Below are 27918 nucleotides of genomic sequence, written 5' to 3'. Positions count from 1 at the left end.
GTAAACTCTCTGTGGTTTACTTAATAATAAATCTGTTGCATATAAACTGTATTGTTTAATTTCTTAGTAATAATAATTTTAAAAATAAATATTTAACATTGATAGCAAAAATGATTCGGAAAAAGGAACAAAAGATCATAATTTATATTTATTTACTTATGTTATTTGTCATCAAAATGAGCATTTTAAAAATTGAAAGAGTACTAATTTTAATATTATTTGCTGGTTAGCTACCTATTTGTGAAGTAGCACAGAAAATTGTAAAGAATGTCCTTACCAATTTAGATGAACGTTTAAAGAATCAACCAAGAAAGGTAACAACTTTAAAGCTAATTTAACCCAAAATAAATTCATTCAAATTTTAATTCTTAGATGACCACCAAAGTCGAATTTGATACGATCACAACCACTGAAACCACCGCCACCACAGTTTTCACAAATTTCACCGTAAACGAATTTATATCAAAAATACAATTTTCATGGATCGATTACACCCTCTTCAGCACAATGTTAGCCTTAAGTGCATTAATTGGGATTTACTTTGGTTTCTTTGGAAAAAAACAGGATACAACTGAAGAATACCTTTTAGGCGGAAAGACTATGAAAGTTTTCCCAGTTTCGATGTCACTCATTGCAAGGTAAAAATCTTTAAGTTGGAATTCCATTTGAATAAAAGAAGAAACAGGAAAATAATAAAAATATTCCTTCATCATAATAAAAACAACTATCTGCAAATACCCTGCAACTGATAGCGATTTTAACAGTTTTTATCTCATCATTCTTCCATTTATTTCATACGCAATTCTTAACAATTAATGACTTACATCTGTTTATATTCTCAATTAAAGGATTTCGTCGATCTGTATTTTTTTAGTCACATCTCAGGATTGACATTACTGGCCCTACCAGCTGATGTTTATCGCTATGGAGCCGCTTATTGGCACACCTGTATCTGCATTGCCATTACTGCTGCAATAGCAGCGTACGTTTTTCTACCAGTTTATTACAAACTGCAGTTGACCAGCACATACGAGTATTTGAAACTTAGATTTGATAATCGTATGAGAACAATCACATCTCTTTTATTCGCCATTAACACGTTTCTTTACAATCCTGTCGTCATATATATTCCTGCATTGGCCTTCTCACAAGGTTTGTATTTCAATTTTCAAATTATTTTAGTACCTGCATATGAAGCGACAACTCCTAAGACTTGATTCATGCTACAGAGCTGGTCATGGCTCCACATTCCACTGTTGGACAGGTTTTGATCGCGCTTTACTTTAAAATTCTTAGAGCTCAAAACCAGAAATGGTCAAACCTAACCTAAAGCTGAATCAAAGATATTCTCGCAGAGGTTCAGCGGATTACCCGGGTATCTAGTCCAGAGTGGACACGCTGACTCCTTCAGTGTCCAGAACATCTATAGGCATCACAGATCTATTATTGCTCCAATTAACTTGTTAAAGGGTTTAGACTGTACTCATTCCGATTACGGGGCCTCCCACGAATTCCGCATCGTTATTTTTCGTCACTACCTCCCTGTGCCAGGAGTGAGTGATTTGCACACCTACTGCCTCCCTTGAATGTAGCACCTTTTTTCTAGAATCCCTTTCCGATTCCCCGTTACCCGTTACAACCATGGTAGGCGCAGAACCTACCATCGACAGTTGATAAGGCAGACATTTGAAAGATGCGTCGCCGGTGCGAGACGTAAACTATTCGAAGTCGGTGAATGATTGAATCGGAATTTGATCGTGGGGGTAGCATATGAATACGATTATTTGGTAATATTTTACTGGACTGAGAACGCAAAACAGAGCATGACGGCCCTTTGGTATGAATCGAGCCTAAAGTAATTTGCATCTTTTAAAATGTGGCCACTAAAACCTGTTTAGTTTGAATTTGAAACCATTTCTGTTAACTGTATTTCAATGTGTAGTCGTCAATTTGTTATGAAAGTATCATTTCCTTTTCAGCTACTGGAGTTCACGTTCACTTGATAACACCTATCGTATGTTCCATTTGTATATTTTATACCACCATTGGGGGTTTAAAGGCAGTAGTGTGGAGTGACACCCTGCAATTCATATGTACCTCGGGTGCTATGGTTTCGGTTTTCATTTTAGGTCTTAAAGCTTCTGGAGGATTTGCGAATGTTTGGCAAACATCATTAGATGGACAACGACTAGACATTTTTGAGTAATTCATATCATTAAAGTTTAACGATAAGAGTCAAACGACAAAATATGTTTTAGTTTCGATATAGACCCAACAAAAAGGGATGGATTTTGGGCACTCACTTTTGGACAAATTGTGCATTGGACTGCAATCATTGCTATCAATCAAGGTTGTGTTCAAAGATTTTTGGCTGTTCCGACAATTTCAGATGCCAAAAAGTATGACCATTCGTTTAAAAATTTAATTTGAACAATTCCATACGATTTTTTTTTTCCAGAGCGCTTGGTATTTTTGGGGTTGGCATGTGTATTGTAAAATCCCTTTCTGTTCTAACTGGTCTGATCATTTATACCAAATACCATAATTGTGATCCACTGGCTACAAAAGCAGTGGAAAGGTCTGATCAACTTCTTCCTTATTACGTGATGGATGTAGCCCATCATATTCCTGGATTATCTGGTTTATTTATTGCTGGAATTTTTAGTGCTGCCTTGAGGTAAACCAGTAAACATGTCAACAATTGATGACGTACATAATTTATTATTTGTTTAATAAAACATTTAAGTACCCTCTCTGCAACATTAAATACTGTGGCGGGTACCATTTACGAAGACTTCGTAGCACCCAGAATGTCAGAGAAAACAACCGAGAAAACAGCCAGTAACATAATAAAAGTAATTGTGGTTATATCTGGAGTCGTGTGTACTGCCCTTGTGTTTGTTTTTGAGAACCTTGGTGGACTCTTGCCACTAACCATCAGTATTGCTGGTATCACTGCTGGACCCATGTTGGGTTTGTTCATTCTAGGAATGCTATTTCCTTCAGCAAACTCTAAGGTTTGGTTTTCCAAAATAGTACTGTATGTTGATCGCCCAGATTTAAATGTGGACGTTTCAGGGGGCTTATTGGGGAGGCATGGTGGGCTTAGTAGGCACATCAATTATTATTTTAACTGCTCAGTACTACAAAATGATGAAAATTCTCACATTTCCGCCAAAACCATTGTCTACAGACGGCTGTCCACATTTAGTTAATGCAACATTAAGTTCTTGGACAAGGTACAGGATCATAGTTACGGTACATAGTACTCTAATACTTTTTATTTCTTCTCTCGCAGTGATCCTGTAGTACATCAGCAACCCTTTGCGATATTCCGCATCACCCATTATTACTACGCATTCATTGGAACCGCAATAACCGTAATAGTTGGTTTAATAGTAAGTTACCTCACCAAAAGACCTACCGATCCTCCAGTGAACAGAGACTACATCAGTCCTGTAGTACACTTTGCGCTTCCAAAAGAAAAGCCTTCCGATTATTACTCCGTGGAAAAAGCTATGGAAATGGTATCTCAATGATATGGAAAACCTAAAGTAGGAGTACAGAGTTGAAAATATACGTATATGACTTTTGTAGCAGTGACAATAAATATTTTATATTTATTTTCCTTCACTGCCTTATCTCTTGCTATCCTTATCAGTATTCAAATAAATGTCCTAGTTTATTAATATGAAGCTTGACTAGTACCTAATATTTTTAAGTAACAAAAACGTACAATATTACTTTTCTTCTACCAACTCACGGAATCAGTTCAACTTCAATTTTACCATTTTTATAAATAACAATACGAAAAAACATACCGACGAGGATGGGATTCGAACCCACGCGTGCAGAGCACATTGGATTAGCAGTCCAACGCCTTAACCACTCGGCCACCTCGTCACGATATTGCTAACGTGTGAAACATCCCCTCCTCTTCAGAATATAAAATTTGAAACTTTTTAATCTAATCTTTAGTTTATATCTGAAGATTATCAAAGCAAAACATTTTTGTAAAGTACATTTCCATTTTATCAACAATCTCCTTCGTTATTCACTTAGCAAACCTTCATAATTAAACATTATTCTTAACCAACCCAGTCTTTCAGGCTTCCGCGGTCGTAGTGTAATGTACCTACTTTCATAAAATTTGAATAAGCAATTGTTTCGAAATTTTATCATTTACTTGGTAAACCACCTACAGTATTTTTATTAAAAAAACAAATCGGAAAATACCGTTAGCAAAAGGAAAGGAAACGTTTATTAAGTGTTTAATATTAGAAGTAGTTTTCTAGCTCGTCACAATTTGTGAACTATACTGTACTTTACGAATGTTTAATATTTATCTACATCTAATTATAAAAGCAGCAGAAAATCGTTTGTTGCTGTATGTTGATGATAGGCTGTGAGATATGGCAAATCCCACAAAGTGAAAACACATTAACAAACATTAATGTTTACTTTTAAAGCAATTGCTACAGAATACGATTACTTGCTACGTGTCTATCGTACTGTGTGTGTGGTTTGCATTGAACTACTTATCAAGTTGTGAGTGGAAATTAGGAAAATAAAAATGCAGCAAGGTATTACTGTTACCTTATTACTATTTGTTGTTCTTACATTTATTAATGAAATTAATTTTTTAATTAATTACGTTGCGATATCAATTCCCTGAATATAATGTACATAGATACGCTATTAAATTTTTATAAGGTCCAGGTTATCGATCTCCGTTAGATGCTATGAAAGGTCCTAGAGAAGAGCTTCTTTACGTCATTTGCATTCAGACGAATCCTAATCCCACGAAAAGTGACCTTTTAGCCACCGTGGATGTTAATCCATCATCCCCAACTTATAGCAAAGTATTAAGAAATAAGTGTCTTATTATTTGAAGATAAATAATTATTTACGTAGATAATCCACAAAACGTATACGGAAAGACTACATGATGAACTGCATCATAGTGGTTGGAATGTATGTTCCAGTTGTTACAAGGTCAAGGAATGCTGTCCGGTACCCGTAAGAAACAGACTAGTTATGCCCAGTTTAGGGTCAAATAGGGTATACATTGTAGATACAGAAACTGACCCAAGAAAACCGAAAATTCATAAGGTAGCGGAAACTATTTCTTTTTTTTGACTAAAATCGAATTAAATTCACAATCTTTCGTATCAAAATTTTAGGTAATTGAAGCTTCAGAAATCGATGCTTTGAACTGTTCTGCTCTCCACACTTCCCACTGTTTGCCTAGTGGAGAGGTAATGATTTCTGCAATGGGGGATGCGAATGGGAATGGAAAATGCGACTTTGTACTTATTGATGCGTGCACATTAAAACCAAAAGGTGAAAAAATAACTTTTCTTGGACTTATAGACTTATATAAAATGAATATCGTAATGAAGTTTCTTCCAATTCAGCAGATTTTCATGATTTTATTTGTGCGCATTCGTAATTCAGTTCTGTAGTGAATTACACAAAAGAGGTCGAAGGTTATCAGCGACAATTGTGTGTTCAGAATAAACTAAACAAAACTGAAACTAAACACATAAACGATTTTATTATGTTTAATGAACGTGGTTTTTTAGGAACTTGGATTCAAGGGAATAAGCGCCCACAGTTTAACTACGATTTCTGGTATCAACCGTACCATGACATTCTTGTATCGACCGAATGGGGTATACCGAACGTTTTCAAGAAAGGGATGAAGCCAGGAGATGCAGACAATTATGGGAAATCGTTAAACTTTTTCTCATATAAAGACAGGGAACTACTCCAGTCGATTGATCTCGGAAAGGAAGGCACAGCTCCTTTAGAAATTAGATTTCTCCATAATCCGAAAGCAAGTGAGGGTTTCGTCGGGTGTGCGGTATATTCAAAGGTTTTTAGGTATTACCAATTTCTTAAACGAAAACGAACGAACCGTATGACATTTAACTTTTTTCGGCATTCACAGATTCTACTTGGCAGGTGATGGTAAATGGAAAGCCGAAAAAGTGATAGATATTCCACCAAAGAAAACATCCAATGGGGAATTTATTCATGGTATGTGTCAAAATAACGGAAAATCTTTCCAATTTCAGATCACCTTTTGATTAGAAAATACTACAAATGGAGCGGTAAACGCCATCTGTAGTACGATGCTACATTTTAGGATTACGTATACATTCTAATAGAATACAGACCACCTCGAATTATTTTATTCGATTATGGTAACGTGCCTATCACATTGAGGTTAGGTACGCCGGGATTCGTTTCAGCAAGTAGATATCCATATATTTAAATGGACCTTGTTGGAGCATACGTAATCCTAAAATGTAGCATCGTACTACAGATGGCATTTACCGCGCCAGTTGTAGTATTTTCTAAAACGCGCTGTTAAGACAGCAGGTAAAAGTTGGTCTGTGTTCTGTCGGAGCTGTCTGCGACGCGCTGATGAGATCCAAAAAGATCGAAATCTTTAGCCCTATATTAATAAAATAAATAGGATTTAACTTTGGTCATTGACTGCTAAGAAAAAACCTTATTTTATTTTATTAATACTACCTTTCCTGAAATCTCCCAACCAATGAAATCGAATGGCCCTAACTTCTGATTAGTTTAGCCTGATTATACTCGTTCTTCCCCATGAAGTCGACCTAATAGTGTTGCTACCCGAAAATGTAATGAAGCAACAGTCATCAAATATCTGTATTTTCTCTTTTGTACTAGATACTTACTAGTTAGTTAATTACCACTTAACCAAATAACCATTGACTGACCATAAAAAACAATAAAATAAATATGAGAAGCAAGGGAGTTAATTGAAAATTATTATAAACACTGTATTTCAGGTTTAACAAGTGATATTCTCATTTCTTTGGACGACAGATTCCTGTACATAAATAACTGGATTCATGGAGATATAAGACAGTACGATATTACAGATACTAAAAATCCTAGACTAGTAGGTAAGTTTAAATTCTGACATTGAATAAGAATGTGCATTTTTCATTTGACTGTCAAAGGTCAACTATTTCTGGGAGGGAAACTCACAAAGGACGCAAAAGACAAAGTCGTAGAAGATCCAGAAGGAAAAGCTCCCGTTGATCCTGTATATGTGAAGGGAAGGAGGCTCCTTGGTGGACCACAAATGATGCAGTTGTCCCTTGATGGAAAACGACTTTACGTGTCATCTGGTTTATTTTCTCCTTGGGACAGACAGTTTTATCCAGAAACTATAAAGACTGGAAGTTTTCTCGTTAAAGTTGATGTCAATACAGTTACAGGAGGATTGAAATTGGATGATGACTTTCTAGTCGATTTTGGAGAAGACCCTTCGGAACCTCTCTATGCTCATGAAATTAGGTAAATATCGATAATATCTTATAGTTTTGAAAGCATTGTTCTGGTTTTATTTCAGATATCCAGGAGGAGATTGTACCTCCGACATCTGGCTTGCAGATGACTGATTTTTTTTAAATGTTCTATTTACTTATTTTACATAAATCTTATAATAATCGCCTATATTTTGTAACATTTTACAACAAAATAAAAATGTTAAATTTTTACCTTTTTTGTGGTCATTTGAAATAGTCAATTTTATTTAAACCACGGGAGAATCATACTCATCATGATAAGTTATTTCTAACTTCTGGATTTCGTTCTTACAATGCTACTTTTTTATGAGCTACAGTAGAAAAGCTTTTCTTTTTGCTGTAAATTGAATGTCCTTTGGAAGATCCTTCGATAGGTTTTGCGTCTTGGTTCTACTTTTCTTAAAGACATGTAGGTTAAAAATGGAGACACTTGTTCACTTTCCTTATCTCCTTTCAACTTTCTTAGTGAAAGGGTCATACTCGTCATGATAAGTTCTTTCTAAGGTTTTCGTTCTTACTTTGTTACTTTTTAATGAGCTACTGTAGAAAATCTTTCTTTTTATAAATTGAATGTTCTTTGAAAGGTCCTTTGGAAGATTTTGGATCTAGGATCCACTCTTCTTGAAGACATGTCTTTTTACGATACATTCAAAATGGAGATACTTGTTCACATTCTTCGTCTCCTTTTAACTTTGTTAGTGGAAGAATCATACTCATCATGATGAACTCTTTCTAACTTCTGGGATTCGTTCTTATTTTGTTACTTTTTTATGAGGTACTGTAGAAAATTTTTCTTTTCATAAATTGAACGTTCTTTGGAAGGACCTTTGGAAGATTTTAGATCTTGGATCCACTCTTCTTGAAGACATGTCTTTTTACGATACATTAAAAATGGAGATACTTATTCACTTTCTTCATCTCCTTCTTAGTTTGTTAGTGGAAGAATCATACTCATTATGATCAGCTCTTTCTAACTTCCAGTTTTCGTTCTAAGTTTGTTACTTTTTTATGAGCTACTGTTCTTTGGAAGCTCATTTGGAGGATTTTGGATCTTGGATCTACTCTTCCTGATGTCTTTATACGATACGTTAAAAATTGAGACACTTGTTCACTTTTCACATTGCCTTCTGACTTTCTGAGTGTTTGACCATTCAAAATATTGATTTATTTATTGAATACCCAATGTTGGAGTTCCATGAAAATGTCAATAATTTTCTTGAAGACCTCGGTATAATGGGCAATGTGTGTTGCCTATATAAAGTCTCTATAAACCTAAAGAGTCAATACAGGTCACATGGTTTACCACAGGTTCTCTCTTTCGCAGATGAGAAGGGTAACCAACAGAACGAGGCAAGTGTGCCATGGCTCAGAAAAACAGTCACAGTCAACAGTGGCTGTAAACGTGTTATGTGGGTAGAGAGATGTATGCGTTTTTGTAGTTTGCGTGTTATGCGTTTCACGAGAAGATAGTTAAAGTGAGATAGTTCGAAATGATTCGTTAGTGATTATGTTTACTAATGGAAAAATAAACAAAAGAGAAGTGGGCTTTGAGCTGTTAGATAGTTAACGGTCAATTAGTTACTGTATATGTGTGTTATTTTGTACTATCGTTTTATTATTATCTATTGAATCAATCATGGGGGATGATAATTTTGTATTACTTTCCTTGAAATATTGAAGTTTCCCAGAAGTTTGGAAGAGTCGATGAGATACAGTAGTTTTTTAACAATGACTTCTGCATGTTCGTGGACTTCCGAAGGGCTTCAGCAACAGTAAGGTAGGAAGCTTTTCGAAAATCAATACGGGTTTAGTTTTAGTATCTACGTTACGTAAAACGTCACTTCATAGGTACAGTACAATACACCACCAACTCACGAGGGAATATTTGTTTAGGAATAAATTCCGGATTACCGAATGGTTTCCGATTATATGACATGCAGACAATTTTTTCGATGTTTGACGAGGACTTTCGCAACTTTGAAAGATCGATTCTCTCTATTGTTCTTGATTTTAATTATGATCCTGGGCTGAATTGCTTAACAAGAACTTGTTCGTTTAAGCGTATATAATTATTGCATTGATTTAAAGGGGATGATGGGAAAATTGTTTTTTTATTTTTGATGTACTTCATTTATTATCAATTGGTACGGATTGCGGATCAAATCACTGATTGATAAATAATAATTATTTATATGAATAGGTACCTACTTTTTTTCTATCCCGTAATTGTGTTTACTGATAATAGATATTTAAGTGATATTATCCTTAAAGATACTTGTTCATTTACTACGTTTGTTAGTACCTACCCAATACTAATTGTTTTAATAACTGTTAATTTTGTTTTCTAAAAATGTCGATAGTTCTATAAACACAATGTTATCAGAACCAATTGTTTTACTAACTGTTATAATTTAAGGTTTGTGTTTTTAATCGTTCGTGATTTAACCGTTTGCCTTTTTTGTGTGGAATTTTATAATTTTATTCATAAACGTTATCAAATTTATTGTTCACCATGATGAAGTTATTATCTATTTGAGAAACACCAGTACAAACATTGTGCATTGTTCCAATGTTTACTGCAAAAAATATTCCATTTACGACATATTTTCTTTTCTATTTTGCTATTCTCCCTTGACCTCCAGATATGAGAATCAGGCGGGTCAAAAACTTATACGACTTATCTAATTTCTAAATGACATTTACAGTTAAACCTCCCCAACTGTAACCTCTGAAATGTAACCAGTTATTTTCATATTATCAGAGAAAAATCCGGTTAAGGAAAATTTTCTGCTTCATCGTCAAATTTTTTTATTTTAGTTTCAAAGATTATCGGTTCTACGTGGGCTTATTACAGATGTTAAGCGCACCTTTAATAATAATCCTTGCAAACTCAGATTAGGGTGTCAGGCAGTATATCTGTACACTTCGTTCATGTTGTCTTTTCTACCACAACTTTAAAATCCTAACCCTACTTTTTTGATATAATATTGAGTGTATCAAAATTTAAGGTGGTAATGGTTAGACCGCAAGTATTTTTTACAAATGAGGCTATACCAATGCATCATAACTATAGCCTGTGAGTTAAAATCTGATCTGTCGGAGAATATTTTTTCGTCGTTTTTGTATATGAGATAAATTATCTGGTTTTGACCGTAAAGCAGAAATTTTCTTTCATTGGAATTTTCTGTAACTTGAACATAACTGGTTGCATTTAAGAGGTTTGGGTTAGTTGGGGGAAATTACACTGTATAGGTACGCAGAAGTGGATTAATTTCAAAAGAAAAGGAATACATTGCTTATAATAATATCTACGTGAGTCACAACCATTATCTACACCACGCCTTGATAAGATAAAGAATGACTTGGGTTGTTTTATTTATGTTTCTGAATGCTGTAGGAGTAGGTGTAATAAAATGGCAGTTCAGCAGAAAAAATGTAATCCAAATATTACCGCTTGCTCTACCAAAGGCAATAAAATAGTTTATGGTCAAGAATCACGTACGTATCAAATATTCATGTTACATAGAGCTGAGGTATGTTTGACAATTTGACATCATGTCGTTTACTTCATTACACAGACAAATTAAATGTGCGGTTGTTATAAATATATATCATTTTCAATACGCACCGCCTCAGCGTTCTTCCAATGTATAGTACATTCATTACTCACTGGTAGTTTTGTAAGTGTTTTTTATGTACCTACTGCAGTTACTATGAATAAATGGCGCAAAATTCATAAAACTGTATTACACATCAACGGAAGAGAGTATGACGTTCCCTTTCAACTCTGGGAATGGAATACTTTTCCCCAGTACAAAGTATATGCGGAGTACTTTCGATGCGGCGGCAGAAGCGAGCGTCGAGGTCGTGATCCAAGTCCGTAAAAAACATGTGAAATGTACGACCAGCGACCGGGGCTCGATGGAGGTAGCCGGGTCAACGTTGAAGTTTTCATCGGTGCACAATTCTTGAACTGTACCGAAAATTGCTGCAGAGGTCAGGATCCCATACGGGAGTGCTCAATCAAGCATTTCGAATAATTTGGGCAAGATAGGTATCTCGCCTCCTCACGAAAGAACAGAAACCGGTATAGTTAAGTCAGGTAGGAAGTACTCACCAAGTAGAATCGTGTGGTACTATTTATTCCATGCGGAAACCAATGTGACTTGAGATACAGACTCCTAAAGTTTTGTTAATCGGAAGAAATTCCGATAGGTACGACCCTGACTCCAGCTCTTCGTCAGCTGTTCCTGCTAAATATGCATTGGTAACATCATTGTTTAGTTAGGGAGATTTATGAGGGATTGGAGTTTCCTTAATGCTCCTGCTCCTGTTATTTGTTTCTGCTTCCAACATGTCTCTGACTAGACCTTCATGACTAAGAAGGTGTCCTACCAACCTATCTCGCCTATTTTTTATTGACTTCTATAGAGTCCTCTGTTCTCCTATTCTTTCCAATACCTCTTCATTTCTAACCTTTTTTACCCACGATATCCTCATCATCCGCCTATAACACCACATTTCGAATGCTTCTAACCTTTTCTTTTCCGCCGCGCCCACTGTCCATGTTTCGCACCCGTACAATGCCGTGTTCCAAACATACACCTTTAACAATCCCTTGTATACCAGTATTTTAATTTTACTTTCATTTATTTTCATACAGTACTGATCTGTTAGGACTGCTTCCATTTTATTTAAAGCTATCTCTAGCTCCTCCTTGCTATATCATCTGCAAATCTAAGCATATTAATCTTTTGCCCTTGCACATCTATCCCTACAGTTGTACTGTCTTTAATGATGTTGATGGCGTCTTCGATGTACAGGTTAAAAAGTAGCGGTGACAGTGTGCATCCCTGTCTGACTCCCTTCGTAATATTTACTTCACTTCATTTCATATATATTTCTTATATGTTGTACGTCTACAATACAACAATTTCCGTCATTTCTCAACGAAACCCGAAAAAATACCCATGTGAATTACTTTTCACATTCCCCCCTCCCATTACATTTTCCACTTCACATTTCCGCAACAGCAACTAAGACCTCACGTGTACAATACAACAATTATGCCTCATTTATGCAAAAACCACGCAAAAATAATAATGTCAATTAAAAAAATACCCAGAAAGAAAACCACTTTGCGGTGTATGAAAGGTTTTTGGTGAGATACCGAGCAAAGGCGGGGGGCAGATTTTTTTTGAGTCGTATTGGTGCGTGTGATGAGACGTGGGTGCATTATTATACCCCCGAATCAAGCAAACATGAGGTGGCGGAAACCTGGAGAAGCAGTACTTTTGGAAAGTCAAGATTCGTTTTTCTTCGTCAGCAGGGCACAGTCAACGCTGAAAATTACTGCCATGTTCATGATGGAAGCGAAACTGGCCTTTCGGCGAAAAAGGCGAAATATGCCTACTTCTGAAATGCGATTCTTCTTAATGATGCCCGGAAAATCGGAAAAAAATTATTGAGAGATACTGCAACGCTCACCCCATAGCCCAGATTTGTGGCCTAGTGACTACCACATGACTGTTACTCAAGGAAGCATTAAGGGAGGCAACGATTTGACAACTACTATGGTGTGGAAACATTCATGCACATTATTTCGTTTGAATGTGCGTTGTACCATATGACTGTAGGTATACATCATCATCATCATCCTCATAAGGTCGTCACTACTATTCGAGAACAGTAATCTAGGTCTACCTCTACTCTTCTTAACTCCTGTTTCTATCTTTAATATGTATTTGACTAGACCTTCATGCCTGAGAAAGAGTCCTACTAACCTATCTCGCCTATTTCTTATTGATTTCCGTAGAATCCTCTATTCTATTCTTTCTAATACCTCTTCATTTCTGACCTTCTCTATGCACGGTATCCTCATCATTCGCATGTAACACCATCGTTCGCGAGCATAGAAGTGACTTCTTTTTATTGAAGACGACTGGACCCTAAGCTATTCTCTGCTACATAATATCCCTACTACTCCTTCCGTCCTGACTTATCTGACTTCCTAGATACCTAAAATCAGCCACTTCTTCTAATTTTTCGTCTCCTATCTTTATATTCCATCTTTCCCTACTTTTTCTTCCCTTGCATATCAGTACTTTTGTTTTACTTTTATTNTCTGCATTATATCCCTACTACTCCTTCCGTCCTGACTTATCTGACTTCCTAGATACCTAAAATCAGCCACTTCTTCTAATTTTTCGTCTCCTATCTTTATATTCCATCTTTCCCTACTTTTTCTTCCCTTGCATATCAGTACTTTTGTTTTACTTTTATTTATTTTCATACAATACACTTTTGTCAATACCGCTTCCATTTTATTTAAAACTGTGTCTAACTCCCGTTTGCTAGGTATTTATTTTATTTTTTTCCGTACCTTTCCATTCGTCCAACCCCTGTGTACATGCGTCGTTTACCTTAAAACTGTTCCTTTATTGACACAACTATCGTACCTTTATTATTGTTACTGTTTACATTTCTTCATTTTGCGTCAATCCTTCCTAAGCTCCAAATTGCTTTCCTCTAGAGGACAAAAAAATTACCTTCTTAGGAAGTACCGTTTAGTCTGATACCCGCAACTAACAAACAAAGTTCCGCGCCAATTAATATTGCAAGCACTCTACTTTAAATACCGTAATACTTGAGTAAAATATGTAATAACACTATTATGTATAGGCTCGTGCGTTGTAGTACCTGTAGTAGGTAGTACCTGCCATTCATTATACCGCAAACGTGAACCACATACTTAGTAAATGCGTACGTGCATATATATATTATAAATTATAAGGACTCTTCATTTAGTTTCGGTACTTGTGCATAAACGTGTAAATAACCGGTTAAAAAAAAAGAAACGGTAAGTAATGTTAAAATTAAGTATAAATCAGTCATGTAATCACTTCATCCAAAAATAACTTACATTTTGCTAATTCAAAAGTACTGGTCTTTAATGGTCAGAAAAACTTACAATACGAGGGTGGATTGATAAGTTTCCGGCCTGACCAAGAAAAACAAGGTTTTTAAAAATTTTTTTTTTTTATTTCTCAACATAATCTCCTCCAAGGCTGATACATTTCTCATAGCGGTGTTCCAGTCTATTAATGCCATCTCTATAGACTGATTCGTCAAGCTCCTCAAAATAACCATTTACAGCTTCGATTACTTCTTCATTGTCCGCAAATCTCTTACCGCCAAGCCATTTTTTGAGATTAGGGAACAGAAAATAGTCACTCGGGGCTAGGTCTGGAGAGTAAGGAGGGTGCGGCATCAATTCAAACTTTAGATCGTTGATTTTAGCCGTCGCAACGATTGACGTGTGCGCTGGTGCGTTATCGTGATGAAACAAGATTTTTTTCTTCGCCAGATGAGGTCGTTTAATTTTCACCTCGTGGCTCAAACGTTGCAATAAGTCTGCGTAGTATTGACCAGTGATAGTATTACCCTTTGCAAGGTAATCAATGTATATAATACCTCTTGCATCCCAAAAAACAGTAGCCATAACCTTGTTCGCCGAAAAAATTGTTTTTGCCTTCTTTGGAGTTGGTTCCCCTGGTCCAATCCACTGTTTAGACTGTTCTTTGGTTTCAGGAGTGTAGTGGTGGACCCACGTTTCGTCAACGGTTACGAATCGACGCAAAAATTCGCTTGGATTACGCTTATACAATGACAAATTTGCGGTAGAAATGTTTTTTCGAATCAATTTTTGGTCGACTGTTAGCAAACGCGGCACCCATCTTGCACAGAGCTTTTCCATATGCAAATGTTGGTGCAAAATATGTTGCACACGTTCATATGACATCTTACAGGTCTCAGCTATCTCACGCACTTTCAATCTGCGGTCTCCCAGCACTATTTGATGAATTTTTTCGATCATATCTGGAGTTGTGACCTCAACGGGGCGTCCTGAGCGAGGCCCATCAGAGGTGCTCACACGACCCTTTTTAAACTCGGAAACCCACTGCTTAACGGTTGAATATGACGGGGAGGATGTCCCCAGTGTTGAGTCCATCTCTTTTTTAATTTCCTTCGGCGTTAACCCCTTCAAATAAAAGTATTTGATGACAGCACGATTTTCCTGCTTTTCCATTTTTACGAAAACCACAGAGGCGTCTTGTTCAGCGTGCTGTCAAACCTACACTAGCAAGGAGATCGGGCTGAAACTATAGCTACAAGCTATCCAAGGATGGTACTATAGAATGTCACCTCAAGGTAGGCCTAGTGGCGTCATCTCTTGGTTAGGCCGGAAACTTATCAATCCACCCTCGTACAACCAAAAATTTAGGAAAAAACAGACTTATCTGACTTGCCACATTGTCCTAAGATTCCACGCTCCGACTCGTGAAATATTGTATCTACCCCTATTGCACGTATTGATGACATCTCCCGAGGTAGTCCCCACCCGGACAACCGAATGGGGACCAGTTTACGTCCGGAGTGCTTTACCCCAGAGGACGCCATCATTTGAGTTCGGTTTATTTTTCTTGGGATATCATAATGTATGGTAGTTTCCCGTTGCCTTCCACATCGCAGTATTGTACATCAGAGTGCCATAATGTCATGTGTACAGAAAGAGCTGCTGCCCTCCTTCAGGGACTTGCCCCCCCCCCCCATTATGGTTAAATCTATGATCCGGCTCCCTAAATCACTGAAACTCAAAAGCCCATCTACCCACTCTAGTTAGTTCAAAAGTTTCGTCGAATCAGAAAAATGATCTTATTTAAAAAAGAATCCAACCGTCTGATTTTTAGTCTAACCGTCAGTGGTAAAACAGACTTCTCTGACTCGAACCTACAGAAGCGCTGAAGTATCGTCGTGCTTAATAAGTACGTTTAACTTGCTTAATAAGCAAGTTAGTGACTTGTTAAGCAAATTAACAACTTTCTGCTGAACTTCCATTACACCTACAGCATTCAGAAACGTAACAAAACAACCCAAGTCACTCTCTATCTTATCAAAGTGTGGTATATGGTAGATAATAGTTGTTTATGTAGATATTATAACTAAAAGATTCCTTTTTAGTCGCGTCTGACTTTTTCGAAGAGAATGAATAGAAATTCCATTTAAAGAAACAATTTATAATATAAGCTGAGCTACAGAAAAATTCGAAATTTAGAGAAATAGAGAAATTCGAGTTAAAGGGTTTGGAATAAATGTAAAATAGTATATTACTCAGAAAACAAAAAAAAAAAATGTTCGAGTTAGAAGTGATTTTCAACCATAGAAGTTCCAAATTCCAGATGTTCGACTACATTAGCACAAGATAAACATTTATTTTTTATTATTAACTAGCTGAGCCCGTACAAATTTGGACGGTGGTATTCGTTATCGATGTTAATTTTTATGATATGTATATGCAACCAACTAAACACCGGAATTGAATGATTACAAAATGTCTTTAGAATGTATGCAACCAACTCTGCTCCCGAATATATACCCTCTCAATGCTTTTCATATAAAAATACCGTCCAAACTTCCCACAAGTAATCTCTTTCATGTTATTGTCTAACTTATCGGGTTGTTCGGAAAGTCATTTCGTTTTTTTTCCGACAGAGGATTTAATTGTATTCTTTTGCACCCAACATCACATTTAAACCGTATAATTTTTATATGCTTTGAGAGCTCATATAGCAAGGCTTGTGTGTGAAAAATTGCAATTAATTCTACGCAGTAGTTTTTGGTTGGTGCCCTTTTAAATATGGAGAGCGATAAGCAGCATTTTCGACATATCTTACTGTTTTACTACAGAAAGGGTAAAAATGCTGTTCAAGCCAGAAAGAAATTGACTGATGTGTATGGAGAAGGTGTGTTGACAGTACGCCAGTGCCAGAACTGGTTCGCTAAATTTCGATCCGGCAATTTTGATGTCGAAGATGCACCACGTTCGGGAAGGCCGGTTGAAGCTGATAAAGACGCGATAAAGGCATTAGTTGATGTGAACCGGCGAATAACAACACGTGAGATCGGATTGAGGTTAAATTTATCAAATTCAACAGTTTATGACCACTTGAAAGGCCTGGGATTATCCTCGAAGCTCGATGTATGGGTTCCCCATGTTCTCACAGAGAGAAATCTGTGTCGCCGCATTGACGTCTGCGATTCGCTTCTCAAACGTCACGAAAATGATCCGTTTTTGAAGCGCATCATCACTGGGGACGAAAAATGGGTTGTATACAACAACGTCAAACGCAAGAGGTCATGGAGCAAAAAAGATGAACCGGCTCAAACCATTTCCAAAGCCGATATTCACCAAAAAAAGGTGATGCTGTCTGTTTGGTGGGATTTTAAAGGAATCGTTTTTTTTGAGCTTTTACCGGATAACACAACGATTAATTCGGAAGTCTACTGTCATCAGCTGGACAAACTGAATGATGCACTTCAACAGAAAAGGTCAGAACTAATCAACAGGAAAGGTGTAGTGTTTCACCAAGACAACGCGAGACCTCACACAAGTTTGGTCACTCGCCAAAAGCTTTTACAGCTTGAATGGGATACAATGCTACACCCACCATATTCTCCAGACCTGGCACCATCGGATTATTATTTGTTCCGGTCACTCCAAAATTTTTTAGACGGTAAAACCTTCACCTCAAATGAGGAGGTCAAAAACCTCCTCGATCAGTTTTTTGCCAGCAAAGACCAAAAATTTTATGAGCGTGGAATTATGCTACTACCAGAAAGATGGCAAAAGGTGTTGGACCAGAACGGTCAATATATAATTTAATAAAGTATTTGTTTATTATACGAAAACGGTCTTTCATTTCCACAAAAAAAAAAACGGAATGACTCCGAACAACCCTATACAATTTAAAGCCTTTGTAAGGAACCACTGTAGAGGCGTAGAACCTAGTCCCTAAAGAGTATTTGAAAAACTTTGTTAAAAAAATAATTAACTAATTATGAAAATTGTGGCATTTGTTTTTTTATCAATCGCCTCTTGTAAGTTTTCATTTAAAGCATACGAATTTTCTTATTAATCCTCGTATACAACAGTAATTCAATGTAATTATCGTTAGTAAAGAAATGCAACCAAGCCTACAAAATTACTTCTCACTCAGTTGGAGTGTTTGCCGATGTTATCTTAAAAAAAAATCAAATGACAGGCAGATACAACCTGCCTGTTTGCTTTCCTGCGGTTTGAGGTTGAGGTTATTAACGGAATATTTGTTATACTTCGCTTACAATCGGTCGCGTCGTACCGCTGCGTTATGGCGGTCAAAAAATCCCAATTGTAAATTCAAACAGGCCAATGGCTCTATTTTCTTACCGTAATTATTATTGAAATGTAGCAGTGTTATAAACCAAAACCGGCACATTCCTATTAGTTACATTCCTGGAACTCATTATTCTGACTGAAAATGATATAGGTAATACGTAAGTATAGCGTATAGATTTTCGTGAGTGGTCTCAGAAAGGTTTTAGCTTTTTGGTATGCATTTCATACCTAGGATATTCAAATAATTTAGGTGCAAACCACTGATTAACTCATGGTTTTTTAGATAGATTAATTGTTGGGACGTAGGTACGATATATGGGCAAGGATTTGACTAGAAAAAGTGAGGGTTACCAGATAAATCTTTAGTTTTTTTACCGAAATTTGTTATATTTCCTTGCCAAAGAAAACCCCAAGTTGGCAAGGCGAAAATAGAAACCATTAGATAATTAGTAAGCCGCAAATTAGCCGTAAAAGCAAAAAGTTAGCCGCTACCTGAAAACCACTTTGCATGCTAACATCATTGGATGTTAATATGCTAAAAATTGTGAAATCAGTTAAGAAAATCCTAGACAGCTGGAATCGGTCTCATAATTAGCCGCTATTTAACCACTTAACCATTGCTATGCAGGGGATTGGATTCTTTTTTTCAAAATAGGGTCATTTTTTCATCTGGACGACTTGACCGCCGTCATTTCGAATGAAATTCTAGTATGGGGTTTGAAATTGACGGTGAATATGTCTCAAATTAGCCGTCCAACTTAAAAATTAGCTGCGACCCAGGAAACCCAAAAACTATTTGCATACTAGCATCAAATGGGTTAGCAAAAAAGGTATAAAATCAGCTAAGAAAAGCGTGGACACTGAACCGGGCTCATAATTCGGCACTAATGCACCGCTGACGATGTATACTACCAACCAGAGAATTCGAACTTTTTTCAAATTAGCTCGAGTGAGATTATAATATTCGGTTTTCTCGGATCACGGCTAATTTGCGAAATATTCACAGGAAGTTTGAAGCCCCACTGAGAGTATTCCTAATACATAATGTTATTCGATGGATCAGAACTTTTTTAAAAAAAAAATCCAATCTTCTGGCTGGTAGTCTAACCGTCAGTAGTTAATTAGCGACTAATTACGAGATCGGTTCTAGCTGTCTAGGGTTTTCCTAAACCATTTCCTTTTTGAAACATTAAAAACCCTCAAATGTTAAAAAAGTTTTTAATTTTATAAAACGTTGACGTACACATACTAAATTTTACTGACCACTGGAGATAGACTAAAGCAAATTTTATTTTAAACATATATGGTAAGTGAACCTACATTTTCCATATTTCCCCTTAAACAAACAATAGACATAAATCAACCATTAACTCTCCTTAAACGAGACCATTAAAGTCCATACGAGTCATAAATTTTGATTAATGTGGAATAAGACTACATTATTTAATACAATACATGAAGAACAACAGCGTAAGTATATACGTATACACACATAACTGTATTTAGAATCAAATATACGAGGGTGGATTGATAAGTTTCCGGCCTGACCAAGAAAAACAAGGTTTTTAAAAATTTTTTTTTTTTATTTCTCAACATAATCTCCTCCAAGGCTGATACATTTCTCATAGCGGTGTTCCAGTCTATTAATGCCATCTCTATAGACTGATTCGTCAAGCTCCTCAAAATAACCATTTACAGCTTCGATTACTTCTTCATTGTCCGCAAATCTCTTACCGCCAAGCCATTTTTTGAGATTAGGGAACAGAAAATAGTCACTCGGGGCTAGGTCTGGAGAGTAAGGAGGGTGCGGCATCAATTCAAACTTTAGATCGTTGATTTTAGCCGTCGCAACGATTGACGTGTGCGCTGGTGCGTTATCGTGATGAAACAAGATTTTTTTCTTCGCCAGATGAGGTCGTTTAATTTTCACCTCGTGGCTCAAACGTTGCAATAAGTCTGCGTAGTATTGACCAGTGATAGTATTACCCTTTGCAAGGTAATCAATGTATATAATACCTCTTGCATCCCAAAAAACAGTAGCCATAACCTTGTTCGCCGAAAAAATTGTTTTTGCCTTCTTTGGAGTTGGTTCCCCTGGTCCAATCCACTGTTTAGACTGTTCTTTGGTTTCAGGAGTGTAGTGGTGGACCCACGTTTCGTCAACGGTTACGAATCGACGCAAAAATTCGCTTGGATTACGCTTATACAATGACAAATTTGCGGTAGAAATGTTTTTTCGAATCAATTTTTGGTCGACTGTTAGCAAACGCGGCACCCATCTTGCACAGAGCTTTTCCATATGCAAATGTTGGTGCAAAATATGTTGCACACGTTCATATGACATCTTACAGGTCTCAGCTATCTCACGCACTTTCAATCTGCGGTCTCCCAGCACTATTTGATGAATTTTTTCGATCATATCTGGAGTTGTGACCTCAACGGGGCGTCCTGAGCGAGGCCCATCAGAGGTGCTCACACGACCCTTTTTAAACTCGGAAACCCACTGCTTAACGGTTGAATATGACGGGGAGGATGTCCCCAGTGTTGAGTCCATCTCTTTTTTAATTTCCTTCGGCGTTAACCCCTTCAAATAAAAGTATTTGATGACAGCACGATTTTCCTGCTTTTCCATTTTTACGAAAACCACAGAGGCGTCTTGTTCAGCGTGCTGTCAAACCTACACTAGCAAGGAGATCGGGCTGAAACTATAGCTACAAGCTATCCAAGGATGGTACTATAGAATGTCACCTCAAGGTAGGCCTAGTGGCGTCATCTCTTGGTTAGGCCGGAAACTTATCAATCCACCCTCGTATAGTAAGTACGCTGAACACATGGAGTATCTGTTGAACATGATAAGTATATGAGGGTGCTGGTGCACCATACACTACCGCATTTTTTAATTGCTAAGTTCACCAAGGTTAGTTAGTTAATGAATTACAACACTGCAATTACCAGCTTGTATTTTTTTTTATTTAATTACGTAGGCTCTCAGGAAATGCTATTGCCGATGAAGGTTGAAGTGTGTATTTCTACGTATGTGTACGTGTGTGTCTGAGGTACCACCAAATTCTGTTCTTTAATCATCGAATCAAAGTTACTTTTCTAGTATTTATAGCGGTTTTTCGACTGTTATTATTATCAAAAGTATATGTTCATAATAAGGAATACAACCAACTGTGAACTTCAAACGAACGATTGTTTCACATCAGTGAACTGTAGCATTGTATGGATGATGATTTTAATAAACGTAGCTAAAAAAGACTGTGTAAGTCGGAATTATTATAAATTGGTGAATTAGTAATTTGCCTTTTTAAAAGACGTCGCTGTTTTGTAATATACAGCTAACGAATATTCAGCCAGATTATCAATGAATTATGCTTGCAAGGCAGTCGACGTTTTAGATTATAATTAGTGTATAAGAGGAGATTGTAATAAATTTCCAATTGAAAACAACCATGGTGGAAACACTGAAGAAGCCGAAGGTTAGTGATGTTATTGTCATTGTACACTATTCTATATTTAATAGATAGAACGGGTAGGGTAGAAACATTTTAGAAGCAGAAATAGGAGTTAAGAGGAGTAGAGGTAAACGTAGTATAGATTACTGTTCACAAACAGTGTGTTAGGGAAATGCGAACATTAGCTCAGGATAGGAATGATGATGCTAAGATGATAATGATGTTGAAATAGAAATAGAAAGATAAGTTCCTGAAAATTTATTGATGTAATCTCCATCAAGGAACTTTGATCCAAATTAAATCCGTTAAGGAATAGACAATTCTAAAATGGAAATTAATTTGTGTTTAGTTCTTACCATTGCAGTGAGGCATGAATATAATTGAATTATTCTAGTAAGGGCATATAATTAATTGAAAATATATACACTTTATACATGTTTCTCCTGCATCCTTATACTGATTATCCTCTCTTAAACTACTTTAGTCTGTTATGCTTTTTCTTGTTGTATTCCTTTTGTTTCGGCTTCTCTTACATATGTAAATTGAAAACTGTCATGTGTAGTACACAAGTTACTAAATTATGCCGTAAACAAGGCAAGGAAAAGTACCCAAAGACGGTTACTGAAAAATTTGTGAAAAAAATGCTTTTATGTTTCGTGTCTAAAGGTCGTCGTATATTGGAGTTACTTCGGAAGTCCTGCGGACTGACGATTTCTCCTGTCGATTAGTTAAAATTTGACCGTTTAGAGCATTTTTCAGGGAAAAGAGGAAGTTACTTCATTAATTACTGAATTAATTAATACACATTAAAATTTCTGATTTTTGTCACCGTTGTTCTCCCTTTTAATTTAGCCGTTTTTTAAGAGTTCCGATACTGAAATATCCCTTATTAAGTTCTTCTAGATCTTCTTCTACCCTCTTTTAACTCCTGTTTCTGCTACTAATGTCTCTAACTAGCCCTTGATGTCTGAAAAGGGGTCCTACCAACTTATTTCGTCTATTTCTTATTGACTTCCATCATCATAAGGCTGTCAGTCCTAAGATTGGTTGGACACGCAGCGTCACTCTTTTCTATCCTGAGCTAATGTTTGCATTTCCCTAAAATTAGAACATCCCTCATCCTTAACTACTTGCGAACAGTAATCTAATCTAGGTCTACTTCTACTCCTCTTTACTCCTGTTTCTGCCTCTAATATGTCTCTGACTAACCCTTCATACATATCAACTCATCTTGCATGTATCTTCCCTATCTATTAATTATTTTAATAATTATAATGACATTCCATATCTCTAATGACCTTCAATATGTTGAAGCATCAATTTGTAAATATTGTTAATTCTGTACCGTTATATATTCTTTTGCCGTATCAGGGAAAAGGCATTTTTAGGTTATATTACGAAATATCTACCTACACCATATATAGGGTTGTCGACAGAGGATTTAATTGTATTCTTTTGCACCCAACTTCACATTTAAGCCGTATAATTTTTATATGCTTTGAGAGCTCATATAGCAAGGCTTGTGTGTGAAAAATTCCAATTAATTCTACGCAGTAGTTTTTGGTTGGTGCCCTTTTAAATATGGAGAGCGATAAGCAGCATTTTCGACATATCTTACTGTTTTACTACAGAAAGGGTAAAAATGCTGTTCAAGCCAGAAAGAAATTGACTGATGTGTATGGAGAAGGTGTGTTGACAGTACGCCAGTGCCAGAACTGGTTCGCTAAATTTCGATCCGGCAATTTTGATGTCGAAGATGCACCACGTTCGGGAAGGCCGGTTGAAGCTGATAAAGACGCGATAAAGGCATTAGTTGATGTGAACCGGCGAATAACAACACGTGAGATCGGATTGAGGTTAAATTTATCAAATTCAACAGTTTATGACCACTTGAAAGGCCTGGGATTATCCTCGAAGCTCGATGTATGGGTTCCCCATGTTCTCACAGAGAGAAATCTGTGTCGCCGCATTGACGTCTGCGATTCGCTTCTCAAACGTCACGAAAATGATCCGTTTTTGAAGCGCATCATCACTGGGGACGAAAAATGGGTTGTATACAACAACGTCAAACGCAAGAGGTCATGGAGCAAAAAAGATGAACCGGCTCAAACCATTTCCAAAGCCGATATTCACCAAAAAAAGGTGATGCTGTCTGTTTGGTGGGATTTTAAAGGAATCGTTTTTTTTTAGCTTTTACCGGATAACACAACGATTAATTCGGAAGTCTACTGTCATCAGCTGGACAAACTGAATGATGCACTTCAACAGAAAAGGTCAGAACTAATCAACAGGAAAGGTGTAGTGTTTCACCAAGGCAACGCGAGACCTCACACAAGTTTGGTCACTATTTGTTTATTATACGAAAACTGTCTTTCATTTCCACAAAAAAAAACGAAATGACTTTCCGAACAACCCTATAGTTAACACGTTAACAGTTGATATCCATTGTAAACGTAATTCTGAAGTCTTTATATGAGCGTCAGGTAAGAAATGGACCAAAGGTATGTAGGTATAAAACTGGCTTTCCTAATATAACGGGTCATTGCACCACTGTTAAGTAGGTATCAGATTTCGAAATTTGTCTGCTGTCTGGAGCCACGTTATATTCGATGGATCAGGATGAGAATTCGTCCTTGTTTTTAGTTCAAAATTATGGTGAAATTATTATGTGGGTCAAGTCCAACTTCTACATATGTGATTTCAAAACGAAGGCAGTGCAGTTCTCGAAAAAGTTGACTAAATTTAATTTTGTGATAGTAAAGGTCTCATTGAGCTCAATAACTTCAGCATATAAGTTAGTAAGAGGTAGTAAGAATAATAATTTTTTTGCTAGAATATTATTATTGATGTCGGTTTCTTTATAATATTCACGTAACACAATAGGAGATGAGAGGTTGTCCCATTTTAAGAGATAAATGTGAAGAAATATTCGGTTTACAATTGGTGCACTAACGGGCATAATACAACTGCAGCCCTACTATATAGTATCAATATTGTATGCATATTGGTCTTTGGCGTAGCTAGAGAGATTTTCTAAGGAGCAGCTGGCGGTAGTCCGATTAAAGATCAAGTAACTTTTGGTGGAATTGGCTACTTTTCAAAACTGAATACCTTTATGCATAAAATGTACTCCATTGTATTTCGTTCTTACATTTCTAAAGTTAGAAAGATTCTTGGAACTGAAGAACGCACTTTATTGTTTAAATTATTAAGTAATCAATTAACTTCCATCATAATATAAAGTCTAAAATCGTCAATAATAATTATTTAGTAGATTTTGTTTAATTGATATGATAATATATTCCGCATAATATAATAATTAAATTAAATTAAAGATGAAGTCAACATTCCAATATATTAAGCATTTGTATATGTATATTTTTACTGGTGCGTATTCAGTCTTTTACTGAGTCTATTTATTTATTTATTTTCAAAAAGACTGCATATTCTATTTAGAAAACGTTTCGAGAAAAATAAATCAGTCGATATTTTTAAGTACCTTCTGATAAAACTAAAAAACTGTTTTCTTCGAGGAATACATATTACACATTGATGTTGTTATTTCTACTCCACAATGTGAATATTAACAGTAGCATACAATTTACTTTTATTAAATATTCTTTTCTCTACCTACAGAAACTCAATTATACATGTGGTAATTATAATTGGCTCCTTTTTGCTGTGTTAATGTGCTCTGATTGTAACCAGAAAATTCCGCTAAGTGTGATGTTAGAGATCGCAATATGCTGACATATTAATTGGCTTATTAGCGGTAACCGTGCGGCTGCGGGAATCTTCAAAGAAATATAAGTCAGTGATTCCTTTTGCCGAAATTACCGCTCCTACTATTGCCTTAGAAAAGTGACTGCTTCAAGAAATGTAGTTTTGTTTATGAACGTGCCCGTTTGGATAAGGCTTAAGTTTATCGGAAAACAAGATTGAATCGAGGATTCTCATAAATTCCAGTAATTCCATAATAATAGCGAGAAAAACAAATACAACGTTTAAATTCAGTTTGTTTGCTTTAGACAGAAACGTTATCAAACTTGGCAATGGCTATTCCTTTTTTCCGTTTTGTCAAAGTTATTGAAACAATCAGGGATTAATGTATGTACCAAAATTTGATCTTATGTTGATGTAACTCCAAATGTATTTTCAAAATGTGACACAAACTGGTGCTTATTTTTTTTTATTAGTGTCTGCTCAAACTGCACTTCTTTTTACTGTTTACTGTGTATCCAATCCATCAGAATTAAGACGATCAAAATTGACAGAGTCCACAATAAATTATCTGTGAGAATGGACGTATCTTTTCTCTTGTTTCCACTTGGGACTGTAGTCGTTTGCAGTGTTTTGAATACACCCTTGTTAAATTAGGAAATACTTCATGAGTAGTACATCATAAGGTCGTCAGTCCTAATTCTGGTTGGACACGCACCTCCACTCTTTCCTATCGTGAGCTAATCTTCGCATTTCCCTAAAACTAGAACAGCCCACATCCTTAACTATTTGCGAACAGTAATTTAGTCAAGGTCTACCTTTACCCCACCCAACTCCCGTTTCTGCCTCTAATATGTCTCTGACTAGACCTTCATGCCTGAGAAGGTGTCCTACCAACCTATCACGCCTATTTTTTATTGACTTCCATAGAGTCCTCTATTCTCCTATTCTTTCTAATATCTCTTCATTTCTAACCTTCTTTATCCACGGTATCCTCATCATTCTCCTACAACACCACATTACAAACGCTAGTACAGACAAAATAAAAAGAGATAATCGAAGCGGGGCAGCGGTTAGAGGTTGCTTAAGTATGCAAATATCAGGGCCGGCTTTATAGATATCCAGTTGAAATTATATCTTTAAACAAGCATCTTTGCTTTCCTAAATTCCTGAATGTTAAACTTTCTCTAAAGTCCGATTCTGGCAATAAACTGATAATCTGCTTGTCTGTATCTCTTTCTGTTACACATCAATTGATGTAATGTGATTCCTTTTTCTTTATTAACGTTCGCTGCAATTCCTACCTGCCATCTCTTTTCTATGTTTACGATATTCACTATAACGTCTGTCGTGAGTAAAAGTAGACATCCTGTCAGAAACCGCTCCAGTCTAGTTACTGAGTTAAAAGAAGAAAGCAAATGCGACAGTTTTATTGCTGACTATGCCAATTTTGAACTTCCCAACTATAGCTAGTCACGGGGCGGAACATTTTACCATTAGGTTATAATAAAGCGGCTTTATAATATTAAGCAGATATACCTATACATGTCAAATTATTGTGGTTTTTGCAAAATATTTATCAAGGTGATTTAATTCATGCTATAAAAGACCGTCAAAGTTGAAGCACAGCAACATTGTAACACATGTTATTCTGGACAACACGTTACTTATTCACCCAGCCCTTCGATTTACACGGGAAATTAGACTTAAAAATAAACACATTCAAGGCCCACCCTGTACTTGTCGTATTATTGGATATTTTACCGGTTACTTTAGTATAAACCTTCAGCAATCATCGCCCCTACAAATAACACGTCTAAATTTTTGCTTAAAAAATTGCCGATAGTAATGTACCCACTATATCAATCGCTACAATAAAGTATGAGCACAGAGGAGCTCAAGGGCTTTCTAAAAAAATTTTTTCAAAACGACAGCCGTGCCTCTAAAAGTATTCAAAGTTTTTGTTTTTTTTTAAAGAAATACTAAAAACCTGTGTCCATGAATCTTCATTATTAACTGTTACGTTCTTTCTGTATCACTTGCTTCAGTTTCAATTTTTTAATAATTTTGCCAATTTTCCTAAGTGAAGTAGACAAATATCTATTGTAAAAAAGGTTGTCTAAATCTCTTAACATGAGATTTTCAAAAAAACTCATGTGAGAAGTTAATA

The 27918-nt window shown here is 36.3% G+C and overlaps 3 protein-coding genes and 1 non-coding gene across 4 annotated transcripts in view; 3 read left to right on the top strand and 1 right to left on the bottom strand.

Annotated features, from left to right (window-relative positions):
* Positions 1 to 224: 224 nt before the first annotated feature.
* Positions 225 to 3623, top strand: LOC108741770 (sodium-coupled monocarboxylate transporter 1-like). Its single transcript, XM_018476681.2, has 9 exons — positions 225 to 314; positions 373 to 638; positions 875 to 1152; positions 1980 to 2202; positions 2259 to 2399; positions 2459 to 2677; positions 2747 to 3017; positions 3079 to 3239; positions 3299 to 3623. Exons 2-9 carry the CDS (start codon positions 373 to 375, stop codon positions 3537 to 3539), a joined length of 1800 nt encoding a protein of 599 aa, XP_018332183.1. The 5' UTR covers positions 225 to 314; the 3' UTR covers positions 3540 to 3623.
* A 198-nt stretch (positions 3624 to 3821) lies between these two features.
* On the bottom strand, positions 3822 to 3903 carry Trnas-gcu. The gene has a single exon. It is a non-coding gene; the product is annotated as a tRNA-Ser (tRNA).
* Positions 3904 to 4089: 186 nt separating this feature from the next.
* LOC108741771 (methanethiol oxidase) lies at positions 4090 to 7547 on the top strand. Its single transcript, XM_018476682.2, has 9 exons — positions 4090 to 4583; positions 4714 to 4862; positions 4915 to 5112; positions 5184 to 5343; positions 5586 to 5886; positions 5954 to 6042; positions 6831 to 6947; positions 7005 to 7344; positions 7400 to 7547. The coding sequence occupies exons 1-9, from the start codon at positions 4574 to 4576 to the stop codon at positions 7446 to 7448; spliced, it is 1413 nt and encodes a 470-aa protein (XP_018332184.1). The 5' UTR covers positions 4090 to 4573; the 3' UTR covers positions 7449 to 7547.
* Positions 7548 to 8679: 1132 nt separating this feature from the next.
* Positions 8680 to 27918, top strand: part of LOC108741756 (ADP-ribosylation factor-like protein 4C) — a 48900-nt gene continuing 29661 nt past the window's right edge. The window contains exon 1 of the mRNA XM_018476663.2: positions 8680 to 9132. The gene's annotated coding sequence lies outside the window, so the exon portion shown is untranslated. The remainder of the gene's footprint in view (positions 9133 to 27918) is intronic.

This window comes from Agrilus planipennis, unplaced genomic scaffold, assembly GCF_000699045.2.
Source record: "Agrilus planipennis isolate EAB-ADULT unplaced genomic scaffold, Apla_2.0 scaffold16, whole genome shotgun sequence".
Classification (NCBI taxonomy): Eukaryota; Metazoa; Arthropoda; class Insecta; order Coleoptera; family Buprestidae; genus Agrilus; species Agrilus planipennis.
This window is presented reverse-complemented; position numbering and strand designations above follow the sequence as displayed.

Coding starts and splice junctions, on each gene's coding strand:
- LOC108741770 (XM_018476681.2), top strand. CDS start 373: ATGACCACCAAAGTCGAATTTGATACGATCACAACCACTGAAACCACC. Junction 639..874: donor TCGATGTCACTCATTGCAAG/GTAAAAATCTTT, acceptor GTATTTTTTTAG/TCACATCTCAGGATTGACAT. Junction 3,018..3,078: donor TTCCTTCAGCAAACTCTAAG/GTTTGGTTTTCC, acceptor TGGACGTTTCAG/GGGGCTTATTGGGGAGGCAT.
- LOC108741771 (XM_018476682.2), top strand. Junction 5,887..5,953: donor GTATATTCAAAGGTTTTTAG/GTATTACCAATT, acceptor CGGCATTCACAG/ATTCTACTTGGCAGGTGATG. Junction 6,948..7,004: donor TAAAAATCCTAGACTAGTAG/GTAAGTTTAAAT, acceptor TGACTGTCAAAG/GTCAACTATTTCTGGGAGGG.